Source organism: Lissotriton vulgaris, chromosome 1_1, assembly GCF_964263255.1.
Source record: "Lissotriton vulgaris chromosome 1_1, aLisVul1.2, whole genome shotgun sequence".
In the NCBI taxonomy this organism is placed as follows: domain Eukaryota; kingdom Metazoa; phylum Chordata; class Amphibia; order Caudata; family Salamandridae; genus Lissotriton; species Lissotriton vulgaris.
The window spans coordinates 595,259,574-595,275,303 of NC_141685.1; the positions used below are offsets into that span (position 1 = coordinate 595,259,574).

General features: G+C 42.8%; 1 protein-coding gene across 1 annotated transcript in view; it reads left to right on the forward strand.

The window, feature by feature from the left end:
• The window catches only part of DNAI3 (dynein axonemal intermediate chain 3), a 1,122,635-nt gene that overhangs the window by 554,767 nt on the left and 552,138 nt on the right, over positions 1-15,730 (forward strand). The window contains exon 15 of the mRNA XM_086954055.1: positions 2,747-2,897. Coding sequence (XP_086810181.1) covers positions 2,747-2,897 — 151 coding nt within the window. The remainder of the gene's footprint in view (positions 1-2,746; positions 2,898-15,730) is intronic.

Sequence of the window (15,730 nt, forward strand, 5' to 3'; positions counted from 1 at the left end):
GCTCTAATGACATGGGGTTAGAGACCCTGTACTTATACTCGGAATGTCTTTGATGTAGGGGGTGACTTAAAAAACCTCAGAAGTGCGCAACAATTCTTTTCAACCGAGAACTGGCTGCAGACATAAGTAGGGGGTAAATCAGTCCTTTGTCTGAGGGCAGGACACAGCCTATATAGATGAAAAGTGTGAACGTCCCTCTTTCTCCAAGTCCAAGATGACCATCAATATGTAGATGTAACCCTCTATCACCCAACCCTTCCTGTGTGATGGCTGTCTGGAAAGTAAGCACAAAGTGTAGCTGTCACCCAAGCCCAGACGTGGATTGGAGTCACGCTGCAAAGCAAAAAGTCATAAGCATTCTTTCTAAAACTGGCCTTTCTAAAATGGTGATGTAAAATCCAAGTACACCAGTAAGCAGGATTTACCACTATAATTCTAAACTTACCAATCTTGGTAACACTACTCCTTTCAGATCAGGAATTTCCACTTCAGTGTATATAAGGGAATTCCCAATGCTAGACTATGAGTGGAGTACTCCCAGTAGTGAGAACCAAAATAGGCTGTTTGTCACTATCATGACTAAGCATGGGCGGAAAATCCATTCCGCTCGCGGATTTTGCGGATTTTCGCACGCAGCGGAATTTTTTCTTAGTGATACAATTTTGCGGCGTGCGGCGTTCACTTACCGTCATTCAGCGTTTGCCGAGTTGTTTTTCTCGATATTTTGCGAGTGCTGCGCCATTTTGGGTCTTGCTGCGGGATCCCACGGGAGTTTGGCGACGCATCGCGAGAGTTCACAATTGCGAACATGTAGGTGCGGCAGGCAGCAACAATCTCGCACTCGCGAAATTACAAAATTTGTAATTCTGCACAAGAAATCCACTAGCAAGCAGCATAGACCTTCTGAAAATGATGATTTTTATCAGAATAACTCATCAGGTTGACATTTGCCTGCACTTTTTTTGGATTTGAGGCCTTTTGACTTTCTTTGGATCACTTTTGGATTAGAAATCAACTTTCACAAGTAAGTTTGTTTGGGGCATTACAGTTGCTGTTCTGCACAAAAACGAGTTTTGCAAAACTGAAAGCACTCAGCAGGTGCAAAAGTTCACTCATCATTAGTAACCATTCCCTGTAGTACTTCCTGAGGGGCCCCTCCAGAGTTCAGTTGCCTATGTTTGTTTGGGGCATTACAGTTGCTGTTCTGCAGAAAAACGACTTTTGCAAAACTGAAAGCACTCAGCAGGTGCAAAAGTTCAAACTCATCATTAGTAATTGTAACCATTCCCTGTAGTTCTTCCTGACTGGGGCCCCTCCAGAGTTCAGTTGCTAGTTGCAACAATTCTATGACCCTGCTCTGACCCTCACAGCAGGCTCATAGAATAGCTAAAAGTAGGCCACAAAGGTCCTGGAAAAAAAAATTGCACTGCAACAGAAAGCAAATTACAGATAAGGAAGCAGGTGCCTGACTGGAATTTTAAAACAGTGACACATTAATAAATCAACCCCAAATTAATTCATGTCAGTTGAAGCAGGGCAGGTGTGCTTGCTTTTTCCCCCCATAATCTACAGTGATGATGAACCAGAGGGTGGCATTGATGTACCAGAGGGTGGCATGGGTGAAACAGAGGGTGGCAGTGGTGAAACAGAGGGTGCTGGGAACCTGTGATGATGAACCAGACGTAGAAACAACATAGTCGCGACCGTTGCGAGCCGACAAGTAAGTTCACAATTGCGAACTGGTACAAAACCCTCGCGAACTGGCAGAAACCCTTGCGAACACAAAAAAAAATCCGCAAATTCGCGATAATTCGCGGATTTGGCGGATTGCGAGTTCGCAAATACGCAAATTTGCGAACGCCAGATTCGCAAAATTCGCCCATGCTTAATCATGACATGACACACATAAAGGCACATGTCCTACCTTTTACTTACACAGCACCCTGCCCATAAGGCTACCTATGGCCTACCTTAGGGGTGACCTATGTGTAGTAAAAGGGGACTTTAAGTCTTGGCAACTGGTTTTAAATGGCAAGTTAATGTTGCAGTAAACTGTGCACGCAGGCCCTGCAGTGGCAAGCCTGAGAGAGGTTTGAAAGTCTACACCAGTGGGTGGTGCAAGCAGTTTTGCGGGCACACTAGTAGTATTTAACTTACAGGCCCTGAGTATATGGATTACCACTGTACAAGGGAATTACAAGTAAATTAGATATGCCACGCAGGTGTAACCCAACCACACCATGTTTCAGAGGAGAGAGCATATGCAATATAGTGCTGATTAGCAGTGGTAAAGTGGCCAGAGTCGCAAAGCCAACAAAAAAGAAGTTCAGAAAAATAGGAGGAAGAAGGCAAAAAAGTTTGGGACAACCTGCAAAAAAGGCCGGGTCCAACAACGACCCCGCACATTGGTGCATCAGGAAAGTGGAACGCATTAGGAGCACCTTTGCAATGTCCACCAGTGGATCCATGCCTAGGTGTGGTCATGCAGGAAACAGCATTCTCCATCACTCCTCTAGGTACACCCCACACCAAGGATGCAATTAATTTCATGCCACCCTGGTGCCACGCTATGGATACATGCAGACACTACCTTATGGTACACAGGGTCGCAACATTCGTACTCATAAGCTTCATTTATTTCATCAGCTTTAATACTCTTGGTACAATAGAAGTGCAATTTAATGCGTTTACTAGTTTTGTATGCCAGATTCATTCTTGTTTGCTTATAACTGTCTCTTTTTTTCAGCTCAATATTGTTTTGGGATATACGACCATCAAAACCTGCTGCAAAGTCACATCAAGAAAGGAGAAAAATTGAAGACAAGCAGCTTGAGAATCCTCAAGGTGTGCCTACGACTTTCAAATACTTAGATCTCTCATGGAAGCCTTTATTCAAGGTTTGTTATTTCACATATTATTGTGTGATTCTTAACAAATAGATTTACCAGAGTTAAATGGTGGTTAACTGGTACATTTTTTTCTTGTCGTTATGATAAATTAGTTTAAAAGTGGTGGGCTACAGCTGTTAATGCTGTGTTCTTTTTAATTTCCTGCCCATCTGCTGTTCTGTGGACTTGTCTGGCAAAAGTAATCTACATACACTTGGGGCAGAATAGCCTCTTTGGATTGTTTTACTTCCACTATCGTGGTCATAAAGTTGGGTCTCCCTGCTATCTGTCAGCATATTACCAAGTGTTAGAAATTGGGTTTTTGGTTGGCTAGGGCATTCACTAAAGCCAGGCAGAACCCGCCACTCTAGTCAGGGTAAGGGAGTTACACACCCAAGATAACCCATGCTCACCCCCTTGGTAGCTAGACCAGAGCAGTCAGGATTATTGCAAAGGCAATGTTTCGCAACACACTCACACCAGTAACACAATAAATTCACACAATGATATATAACATTTTAAAATATATTATACATAAGCCAGAGACCAAACCAATATAAAACAGTGATTACTTTGCCAAGTAGGCAATTGTCAAAAACCCTCACAATGCGTGCAATTAAAGAATTACTGTTTTTTGCAAAACATCATAAAAGACAACATTACAGTGCATACTATGCAGCTCCTAAGTGAGTATTCGTTATCCGCTCAATATAAGGCAAAACATGATATAAATCATCACATCAGGGCATGTAATGCAACATAAATCACCAAATATCACTGGCATTACATAGATTACTCAAAATCACCATCAGAGCATAGGATACAGTGTACCTGCCCTCCTACTACACATTATGCAGTACATTAGGGCTTCCCAGTAAGGTGCAGGAGCCTCTGCGCTCCATCTAGCGATATTATGGTGGTTGGTAACCTCAATAGGATTGGGACCTCCAATGAGGATTGGTTCCCAACCTGCCAGCTGAATCATGAATGCCACCAAAGGCATGCTGCAAGGAGAGGGGGGAGACACACACACTTCCCACATTGGCAGATAGACCTTGCTTAGTCCCCAGCATGCAGAATCGCCAAAGTCAGATACCCACGAGCATGCGGTGCAGCCGCCAAAACTCAGCCCTCTGTGCAGGGAATTCAGAATGGATAACTACCTCAAGCTCGGACGAGTCCTGGATCATTCCAGCCAGGTGAAAGCAACAGCCTGGAGTCGCTGCACAAGTCCCAGTGATCCCACGGTACCCTGCGGGTCTCCAATCTCAGCCACCTTACCTTGGGGAGACTTCCCAACTGGAGGCAGTCTTAGGCACGCTCCATCTCCCTTACACAAAGCACAGCAGCTAATGAGCTGCACCAGTCAGGGAAACTGCAGCGCAAAGCCTCTCCAGGCCCAAACGTTCACTGTTGGGGGAGGCAAACTTGGTGGTGGGTCCGGGCTCTCAACAAGGATGTACCACACACCTCCTTGCACAGGGTAGTCTTTGCGACACTGGGGACCTCCCTTCATGTACTCCTCTCAGAGATTGAGCTTGTTTTGCCTGAAGCAGAGCCCTGAATACCTTTAAGAACCAGAACAGCGCTTACCACATGCTAGTTTCTGACATCATGCCCTGCATGCACAGAAAGAATGAAGCGCTATCCATGTGCTGGCATGAGGATGAAGGAGCACTCCAGCACAGCTCCCCACATGCTGGAAGTAGAACTTGTAGCCAAACGGGGAGTGGCACACCACCCAGTCCTTGGAGAACAATCAAGGAGCACAAGAGCAGGGAACAAGCAGTAGTAGAGCACATCCGTGTCCTTGAAGCAAAGTAGCAGCCCTTCTTGTGGCCCAGCAGGCCCCAGGTCAGCACAACAAGGAAATCAGTCCAATGGCAGTCCTTCCTGGTAGCATAACAGTTCCTTCTCGCACTGTGCAGCCTATAGAGCCAGCAGTGTCTGATTACAAGTTCACAGTGTCTAAAATCATGGGGTTAGAGCCCCTGTACTTACACTAGAAATCTTTGATTTTTTTTTCTCCCAATGTTTTTGTCACCTAATATTCATTTACTTTTTTATCCTTACCTGTAGGTCTACGTCTAAACCATGCATATCCTTTCGGTACGTCACGTGCACCACTTTGTACATACCGTTTTTTGCAGCTCTTCTTCCAGACTCCCCTCCTGATCAATGTCCCTAGCTTGGAGATCCGCGCTCCTTTCTCAGGGAGTCACTCCTAAATATCCCCGGTTGGTGCTCTATAGGACTTTCCTTCTTTGCTTTATCTTCACTGACTGCTCCAACTTGCTAGAAAGCCCTGGGGTGTGTCCTTATTTAGAGGCATTTCTCTTCACATCACAGTCCGCTCACTCTACAGACTTTTCCCCTTATTTACACAGCCATGGCCTCCCCTCCACGCCATGAATATTTCCCCACTAGAAAGTAACTTAAAAAATATGTCTCTTTTAACATCAAAGGGCTTATCCACCCACTCAAAGGCAAATAAAAGGAAAATTGCCTCTTTAACTTGAAACCTGACATAATTTGACTACAAGAAACAAAAACTAATCATGAGGCACTTGAAGGTTTTGGGAGGAGTTGGATTGCAGACATCCTCTGCTCCTCTATGGAACACAAGAGGGGTATGTTTGCCATCTTGCTTTCCAATAATTCAGGCCTATCCACAATATCACTCTTGGTGTATGACAATGGAAGATGGGTTCTTTAAAAATTCGTAAAATATTTCTGCCACTTTCACGTTCTCAATGTATATGGTCCAAATACTGATCACCCCGATTTCTGGGGCTCCTTGACCTTCCCCCTGAGCCAAACTCCAAGTGGGGATCTTGTAATCTTTGGCGGTTATTTGGCCTACTTGACACTTGGAGACTACAACACCTGGACACTAGAGATTATACCTTTTTTTTATCCCTCTTAATACTTACTCCAGAATGCACTATTTATTGATTTCCAAACCCCATGTCCATCTGATAGACCAGACAGACATTCTGACAAGGCTAATCACTGACCACTCTGCCATTACCCTCTCCCTCACCGGTGCAAATGTGTATACCCCTAACAAGATTTGGAGGTTACTCCAGTATTGGAACTTTCATAATTTCACATGCTTGAATCATTCCTTGTCGTCATGATGGGAGTCCCCAGTACTTAAAATAGTAGTAGTAGTTGTAGTAGTAGTAGTAGACATAAAATTTGTCATAGTACACTGATAGGTATAGACTAGAAAGACCTAGATCTCTAAGTTTAATAACCTATTATAGTCATTATTAAAGAAGGGACCGAAGTTATACCCCAGCCAATCAGCATCAATCTACACTACATGGGGCCCAACGTTTGGTAAGGCGATAATCAAACGCAAGATACTAGAGTAACTCAGTCGTGCTTTTCACACAGATCCCTTTTCCGGTAAAAACTCCAATAGACGTCTAGAGTGGGTAACAGGTTAATATCCGCCAAAACTTAGTAGGAAGAGATTCCTATGTATTAGTTTTTAGTTTAGTCAACGTTGAAGGATACAGTCTTCCAAACTATTGTGCACCTAATCTTTGTTTCCTTGAAACTCGCTCTACAAACTTTCTGTCAACAAAAATGCCGGAAAGTGACGAAGAAAGAGATGCTTTGGCAGCTCAACTCTTAGTGGATGACACAATTATCCAAAATGACGACCCGAATGCTATAATCATCCCGGTCAATGTAAGAAAAACTATAACTATAAAACTTATAGAAAATGGGGTATCATCAAGAGGTGGTACAGTCATATTTGTGGTAGAGGCCCATGAATATCGGCAGACAGAGGTATTCTATTCCTGGATACATTTTCCAGAAGCACATGCTTTGACACACAAGTTCCACTACTACAAAATAGAGGAATCTCCAGAGGAATATGCCCCTTTCGAGGACGTTGAAATTCCACTAACATACCAAGAGCACCTGCTCTGGTTTATTGGCGCCCTAAAACATCAAAATCACATTACCAGGCTCGGTCCACTAGGTAGACCAGGAGCCACATGGCCGGTTCTAGACACCAGAGTTAGCGTGCCCCATAAACTATATGAAATAACATTATTTATAGAGGGAGATAAAACTAGGAAAATAAAACGTCTCTTCTGGGAGAATCTATCTAAAGGTTATGATATCCTTCTAGCAGAGAAAGACTGGCCACCAGAGTTTGTCAGGGAGTGCCCACATGGCGAAGAAATGATTATGCCTGCCTTCTCAAATCACATTCCAATTCTTAAAAAATACACATTTGCTAGGAAATGGGCAGTGGCCCAAGACCCTGCATTATATAAAAATCATGTAGGATGGGATGTGGATTCTCCTCACCATAAAACCAGTTAAAAAATCAATCTACTTCACAGAGGAGAGGCAGTATCCTGTTAAGCAAGAAGCTAAAAAACAAGTCAGAGAAATCTTAGATCAACTTGAATATCAGGGGGTGATTGAAACATGCACCTCACAAATGAACAATCCTTTGTTTCCTGTCTCCAAACCAGACAATATAGTCTAGTTTTGGACTACAGACACCTAAACTCCTGTTGTAAAACTTTTGCAGTACAAAACTCACACAGTGCAGCACTAATGAATAATATCGTTCGCAAAAAATATAAAACAAAATTAGATATTTCAAATGGTTTCTTCTGTCGAAACATAGCACCTGAAATCAGATATTTGACCGCTTTCTCCAGCATGGGGACCCAAAACAATTTTGTCGTCTCCCACAGGGATTCAAGAACAGCCCAGGATTATTTTCAGCCAGGGTAACAGAGTTACTACAAATGTATGATGATGAGGCATTATCTTATGTCAACGACATCTATCTTACAGACGATGACCTGGAGACACACTTGAAAAGAATGAACACCATCATACTTGGTTTCTCATCTGAAGGGTACAAATTCAACTTTAAAAAGTCACGAATTGCCCACTTAACAGTCGTATTTTTAGGATATGAGTTATCGAGTGAAGGCAAAAGCCTAGCAGACAACTTCTTAGAGAAGTGTGCAGCACTGCAAGCTCCAAAAACGCTGAAAAACGTACAATCAATTCTAGGTTTCCTGAATTTTGGAAGAACATACATTCTAAATTATGCAGAGAGGGTTAAACCTCTCTATGAACTAATAAAACCTGATTTTAAACCAATGAATTGTACTCAGAAACACACAGAAATTTTACGATCATTACATGTTAACTAAAACAAAACTGCAAACACGCGCAAACAAACGCAACCTTGTAATCCGAATCATCCCAGGAAGATGCAGATTCACATACCTGACCTCGAATGAGGGAGAAACGGTACCAATAGCTTACAAATCACACTTGTACACAAAAGCTGAAATGAAATTCAGTTCTACTGAAAAAATTCCAACTGCGGTTCAAACTGCTGTAGCAAAAGAAAAAGCCCTAGCCCAAGTGAAGAGCATATCTGTACTAACAGCAGTATCAGCCCTTGAAGCAGTAACAAGACCAGGCATTCTAAATGCTAAAGCCCTAGATCGAAAATGGATACAATGGGAAAATTCTCTTGCAACAGAAGACGTGAAACACGCATTTGATCCGAAAATGAAAAAACTAGAATATCTGGAATATGAAAATGAATGTCCTCTGTCAATCGAAATTCTGCCACTCGAACATTACCCCTGTGTAATCTACATGGACAGATTTTCACAACACTACATTGGGGAAAAACAAATTTATAGTGCTGGGTGCACGATTGTTAAAGGTCGTGACTCGTTGGCATGAAGGAAAATTTAGACCACTGGTCACAAAAACACAATCACTCGTAGACTGTACAGCTCAGCGAGCTGAACTACAGGCTTTTAAGATGGTGCTTGAAAATGCCGATCGCGAATTCCCCACACTGATAGTGTGCGATTCGCTTTACTGCGTCCAGTCTTACAATAATTCCATGCATACCTGGATAAAAAACGGTTACAAAGATGAGACAGGTGCCACAATAAAGCATAAAAAACTATGGGAACAAGTAGTTCTTTTGCAGAAAGACTACGAAAGACTCACGTGATACATACGCAGAGTCTTCAACGGGATGGCGTTCACGTTGCAGGGAATTCATTGGCTGTCAGAGCCACAGTGGCAGCGGGTCAACCGGCTTCCGTAGCTACAAAAAAGCGTACGAAAAAACAAATAGATGGTGAAACGCTACTAGCAGTAAAAGCCTCATTGAAAGGCAACTATGTGGCGTTACCGCTTAATTATCCACTCGGAAATACATACATAATAGATGCAAACTCCGTTCCGTTTGCTTAAATCCCTGGAGTGGGGGATAGAGTAATTCCAAACACGAACCGGAGAATCTTCTTGATACAAGAAGCACACATGGGAATGGGTCTGAGGCACCAAGAGATCCTGAAATCTCTCATAGAATTACAAACAAGATACTGGTGGCCGGGAATGAGCGTGCACGTTTATAACTTTGCAATGGATTGTAAGGACTGCAATAGAGATAGCAGTCAGGAACCGGACCAGGAGACTGACAATAGCACAGTCAGTCCAGCCCAGACACCTCTGTTAGATAGCATTAGACTGTCTACACGCAGGCGTCCCAACGGACGTATGTGGTCCCACAACTACTAGGATGAGATTCATTTGGATGTGGCCCCAGCGCTCGGCTGACGCCGGAACTGTTATAAAAGATTTGCAAGTCTATATCGGCACATACGCAATTGGCATGCTACATTCTGACCAGGGTCCTGCGTTTAGCTCTCTGGCTTACAAGGAGGCCATGGCCAGCATGGGCATTTCATTGCGGTATTCTAGTCCATTCCATCCCGAGGGAAATGCAGTAGTGGAGAGAAAAAAACCATGACATAACGCAATCTATAACAGCGAGGGTATTAGGTTCGGGTGACGGGTGGGTCAAACATCTAATAAGTGTCCAACGTAGTCTTAATAATCTGCAAAGAAATTCTCTAGGAGGCATCACTCCGTACGAACTTTTGTTTGGTACTAGAATGATCATTCATGATCTCGATTGTCAGACTTCAGTGGTGAAACAAAAAACCTTTGATATCAAAGATCGTTTGGCTGTCTTACAGGACTTGAATGAAACATGAAAGAGTCTAAAAATACAAAGCTAAAGCCAAAGACCACTGAAGAAAAACCACCTGTCCCAGCAAGACCTGTCTGGATTCCAAAGATTGGGGATCTGGTCAGAGACAATATCGCAGTGAAGAAGGAATTTGGGCCTTCCTACAGAAAAGCAGTACCTGTCTTAGCTGTCAGCGGAACAAGGTCAGTAGTACTACCGCCCCTTGCTGGTAAAAAGGAGAACCAAGTTGTATCAATCGACCTGGTAAAACCACAATCATGTGGCCAATCATAAGTAGTAGGCCCAGTGGACTCCCAAGAAATAGCAGAAGACCAAATCTTGCTACAATCCAAGAGGTTCAACCTGAAAGACTAATCACTTTTGATAAACCTGCAGTGAATAAAAAAGGACTATGCAACAATGCCATGGAACTTGTACCTCTTGAAACCCAAATTGCAACAGTTTGTCAAGAAACACCTGCCTACAATGATGTAGCCTCGGACTATGCTAATATGAAAAAGGAAGAAGCAACTACAAAGATTAATAACAATCCTGATGCCATCCAAACAATTGACAGAACTGCATCTGGCTACTTTATCAACTTCGATGACTTTTCTGATGATCCAAGTGAACATGGAGACAAACTAGCAAACTCGGAGAAACATATCTGATTTCACCATGGATTGAATTATGGATTGTGTTAGGTGTACCTTTCCTCCTTCTATGGCTCATCTTGGTTTTAAGTTTGGGTAGATTTATTGATGGAAAATATAGTACAATGGACACAGCAAGTCAGAACATCAAATCGGTCCTGAAACCACACAGATCTTCTCACATCGAAAAAAGAGAACTATCATCAGTGAGCATCACAGCAAATCCTATACCTGGTGGTATAGCATGGGACAAAACTGATTACGAAATCTATGGCCCGGTTGAACGCTTAAAATATCCACATCAATTCAAGATCTCTTTAAGTGACTTTGTATCACCTAGTACTTTCTCTTATGATTGATTGAGACTATGAAAATATTAATAATATGATGTCAGATTTAGAAATGTCAGCAAATTTTACAGAACATGATTATTTACAGGGTTCTTAGAATTATGAAGAAATGTATTGCTTCAATCACTTTGGGCATCATTATCTGCATAAATCTGCTAATCCTAGACATGTTTTCAGTTATAAACAGTGGGAACATTTTTTTTTGTCCTCATTTGCCATCCCTTGTTCCAAAAAGAGAAATAGAAGCGCCCACCACCGTATGTGTCCATTAGGAACCAGGGTGGAACCTTCTCCTTACCAAGTTTAGGACAAAAATACCAGACTGGCGGAAGATAATTACAAGGAATTTTTATTTGCTCCAACTTAGGCACGTATTTGCCTGCTGGACTAGGTTGGTTGTCAAACTATTTGCGCCCTGCCACCACCATGTCCATGGAGTATATAGGCATAATCATCGGACCCGGGGGAAAAAAAAAACCCGGGCTATTCAAATGATCATTGTTATCTCCATTGCACCAACAGATTCCAAAATGTAAGATTACGTTTACTGCAGGTTCTGGCCATGTCCACTTTTGATGTATCGTATAGTGACATTAACCAGCCAGCATGGGATGGAGCCTTGGAGTCAACCCAGTATTTACAGATCTGTCTTCTTGCAAGCAGGATTGCATAGAATAGAAACGTTTTTGCTGGTCCAGATACCGTATCTTCCAACCCAAAGATTATTAATGGCAGGGTGATGGAGATTGATGTTTTAAGGATTGAATCCAAGGTGGCCTTAACTTCGTTCCAGAAATCAATTAGATGCGGACAATCCATGAACATGTGTATATCAGAGTCTGCGGGGAGAAGGCATTTGTTACAACACTTTCCTGGCAGGAATTTGGAAAGCCTTAGTGGCGAGAAATAGGCGCGATGTGCTGTGTACAGATGGTTTCGCCTCAGCCACGCTGGTTTTACCGTTTTGTAAAGAAGGGAGAAGGATCTGGTACAAAGGTCACCCCGTAAACTCATGTTCTGGCCCCACAACTCCTCAGGAAGAGAGAAGTCCCCGTCTACCTCCTCTAATATTGTCCAATACCATAGTGCTACCTCCTTTCTTCCCCCTTGTTTCTCTACCAATTCTTTTTCTAAAAGGCAGTTCTTCCCTATTGGAACCTTTTTCCTGGATAGCTCCCAGACCCAGCTAACGAGTTGCATATACTTAAATCTTGTTAAACCGGGGCCAACCTTTTCGTACACCTGAATAAAATCCAGAGCCACCTGATCTCCTCCCAAGATCCGGTGATATGGGTAGGAGATTTTAATCTCGTTCTAAACCCAACTTTAGACAAGTCCCCTAACTCCAGAGCAGTGACGCACTCCAACTCCAGGCAAACCTTGTTAGCAATTATGACAACTTTGGGACTTGCGGATGTATGGAGGGAGAGAGCGGGTAACATCTTGGGGGTTTCTTTTCGGAACCTCAAATATAATCATAAATCTAGAATAGACTACGCTCTTTTCAGTTACATCCTCAAAGACGCTGTCAAGGACCTGGTTTATTTACCATCGCACCTATCAGACCACTCAGCTATTCTCTTACCTTAACCCTTTCTCAGCAGCCAAGACACACTACCTGGTCGTTTGATGGGACAATTCTGCTAGAGGAGGAAGAGTCTAGTTTTCTCATTGCAGAGTCCACCTCGTTCTTGGAACTTAATCTAAATTCTGCCAAGATTGCTACGGTATGGGATACACTCAAAGCCTATTTAAGGGGATGTATAACCAACCGAGCCTCTTATAGAGTGAAGAAATACAGAGAAGCAATTACAATTATTGAGCAAGAATTAGCAACTATAGATCACAAGAGTGGATCCACCGTTCCATCCCCTACGGATCAAAAGAGGTGGGAAGACTTAAATGAAGACTTAGAAAACGTACTTCAAAGTAGAGTGGCTAAGAGGTGGGAGGCTAGCAAGCTTCAACACTTTGAATATGGAGAGGCTGCAGGCAAGGTTTTGGCCTGGAAAATTAAATCAGACCAAGCCAAAAAATATATTAGGGAAATAAAGGTGGGGGGGGGGAAGTGACCGCTAGAACCTCAACTTAGGAATTGGAAGTGCCTTCCATGAATTTTTTAGGGATATTTACAAGGAGGAGATCACGGATGATGTAATGGCCCGGGAGGCTTGGTTAAATAAGATTGAATTGCCCTCTCTTTCATTAGAACAAAGGGACAGCCTGGACAAAGAAATATCTGAGCTAGAAGTCCGTAACGCCATTAATCGACTAAAACGAGGGAAGGCGGCAGGACCAGACGGCCTACCAGGGGAGTTGTATCGGGTGCTGGGTCCCGCTATTATTCCAACATTAAGGACCCTCTTTAATGATATCTTTATGGAAGGCGCTGCACCACCTGAGTCATGGAAGGAGGCAACCATCGTCTTGATACCCAAACCAGGAAAGGATCCGACTGATTGTGGGTCTTATCATCCGATCTCGCTCCTAAACGATGACTATAAAATCTTCGCTGCCATCTTATCAACGCGGCTGGGGAGCGAGATCGGTTCAATAATACGCGACGATCGGAAGGGATTTATACAGGGGCGTCAGCTGGCAGATCTTACTTATGATCTGATCGGCACAATTGACATCGCTTCAACCTTCTCTCTTCCTCTGGGTATCCTGACCTTAGACGCCACCAAAGTTTTTGACCGAGTCAACTGGCCCTAGTTGACTGCTGTCATGAGAAAGTTTAGGTTTGGGGAAAGGTTCTCTCGAGTCATCAGCCTCCTGTACAGGGACCTAAAAGCCAGGCTCACGATCAACGGCGCCTGTACTGAGCCTTTTGAAATTAAGAGGGGAACTAGGCAGGGCTGCCCGCTCTCCTCTTTCCTTTTTAATATGTACATAGAACCTTGTGTGCAAGTACTCAGAGAAGAATCTAACATTCTATCATTTGAATTTGGAGGGTGGGGGAAGCGGGTAGGACTCTATGCTGATGACATCCTTGTCTATACAACTAACCCAGTTGAAGCCTTCCCCATTGTTGTAAATAGGGCAAAGGAATTCGGGCGGATCTCCTGATATGAAATTAACGAGGGAAAGACGGAGATCATGACTTGGAGTTTAGATAATTTAAACCTTACAGTGACTCCTTCTATGCGATACTTGGGTATAAAGATCACTCAGGATATTAGCAAATTAACTCGCACTAACTTAGACCGGGTTTCTCGAGAATGTAGGGCATTATTAAAATCTTGGTCCTTTCTCCCTTTGGCGCTTCTTGGGAGGATAAGTCAGGTAAAAATGTCTATCCTCCCTAAATATACGTTCATATTCAATTCTATCCCCTTAACCTTTGACAAAAAACAGTTTAAAAAATGCCAACAGGAAATCAACTCCTTTATCTGGAGATATAAAGCAACCAGACTGGCATGGAAGAAACTGAGGAGGAGGGAAAAGGGAGGGTAGGCACTGCCAGACCTGCAGTACTACGCCTGGGCTTTTCAACTGACCCATTCAAGGATGTTATTAAAAGTTCCATCAGACTCCTCAAACGGGAAAATGTTTAAAGCCATGCTAGTTGGGGCTAATTTGCCACTAGATGGATTTTTGTTTAAGTTTGGTGACCAGAGATTCTTTAAAAAAGTAAGACTAAATACTCTACAATCTCTGGTAAAGGACTGGATGCAAATAAAAACAACTCTAGGACTGGCCTATTTTTCAAACTTTGCCCCGATCTGGGACTCCCCGGGGCTTCCCCCAAGCCTGAATGATAGCCTAGCAGTCCCGATCAAGGAAGCCGAGATTTGTAGATGGGGTGACCTATTAGCAGGAGGAATGCTGGTGGAGTGGGAAAACTTGTACGAAAACGTTGGCCCCGGTTTAATCAGTGGGAACATTGTCCAACTCCGCCAAAAGGCAGTTCAAAAACATTTTATGAAAAATTCCCATACTTCTCAGGGTTTAATATCACTAATCCAGAAACGTTTTATTTCAAAATGTTAAATAAGACAGGAATGAAAAACATATTGACAAATACTAAACTGATTTATTCTGAAAAATTTTATGAAAAAATGTCTACATTTGATTTTGAATTTTGAAAAAACAACATTGAGACAAAAACCATCTGGGGTACAAAAGAGTGGCAGGTACAAGGTTTAGAATCATTATTTAGAGCATGCATGATCCCAGAACAAATAATGTTCCTGAATGACACCATTCAACAGACAACCTGTCTTGGCCTGGCCAAGATAAAAGATTTAAACAACCCGTCTATACCAAAGCTATGCCTGATAGAAATAAAACTACAGATGAGGGGTTAGACGTGTCCAATATTTTACAACAAAACAGAACTATTCCTGGTTAGTACAAATGGTTGATCTGGCCCACAGACACTAATAACTGTCAAGATAGATTCCTGAACAAAACACAGGGGTTCAAACAGAACAGGCCAGACCCAAGATATTCCCAGAGACAAGATCCAGGGATAATTACAACATACAGTGTAGGAAAACTATGCCTCGAATGGCTACAGAAATCCACACTACCCAAAATTAAGCAACACTTAACTTTACTTAAAGAAGGTGCTGACTTGCGAGATTTCTTACTGGGACCTCGCAAACAGCGTCAAAAACGTTTCATATACGCCGGTATATACGCAGCTGACAATAAAGCTTGGAAAATAACACAAATTGAAACTGCAGAAAAAATACGAGAAAATGATCGTATTAATTTGGAAAAATCACTTTCTGTAGTGGACAATGGGTTAACGACTCTGTCCTCCAGAATTTATTC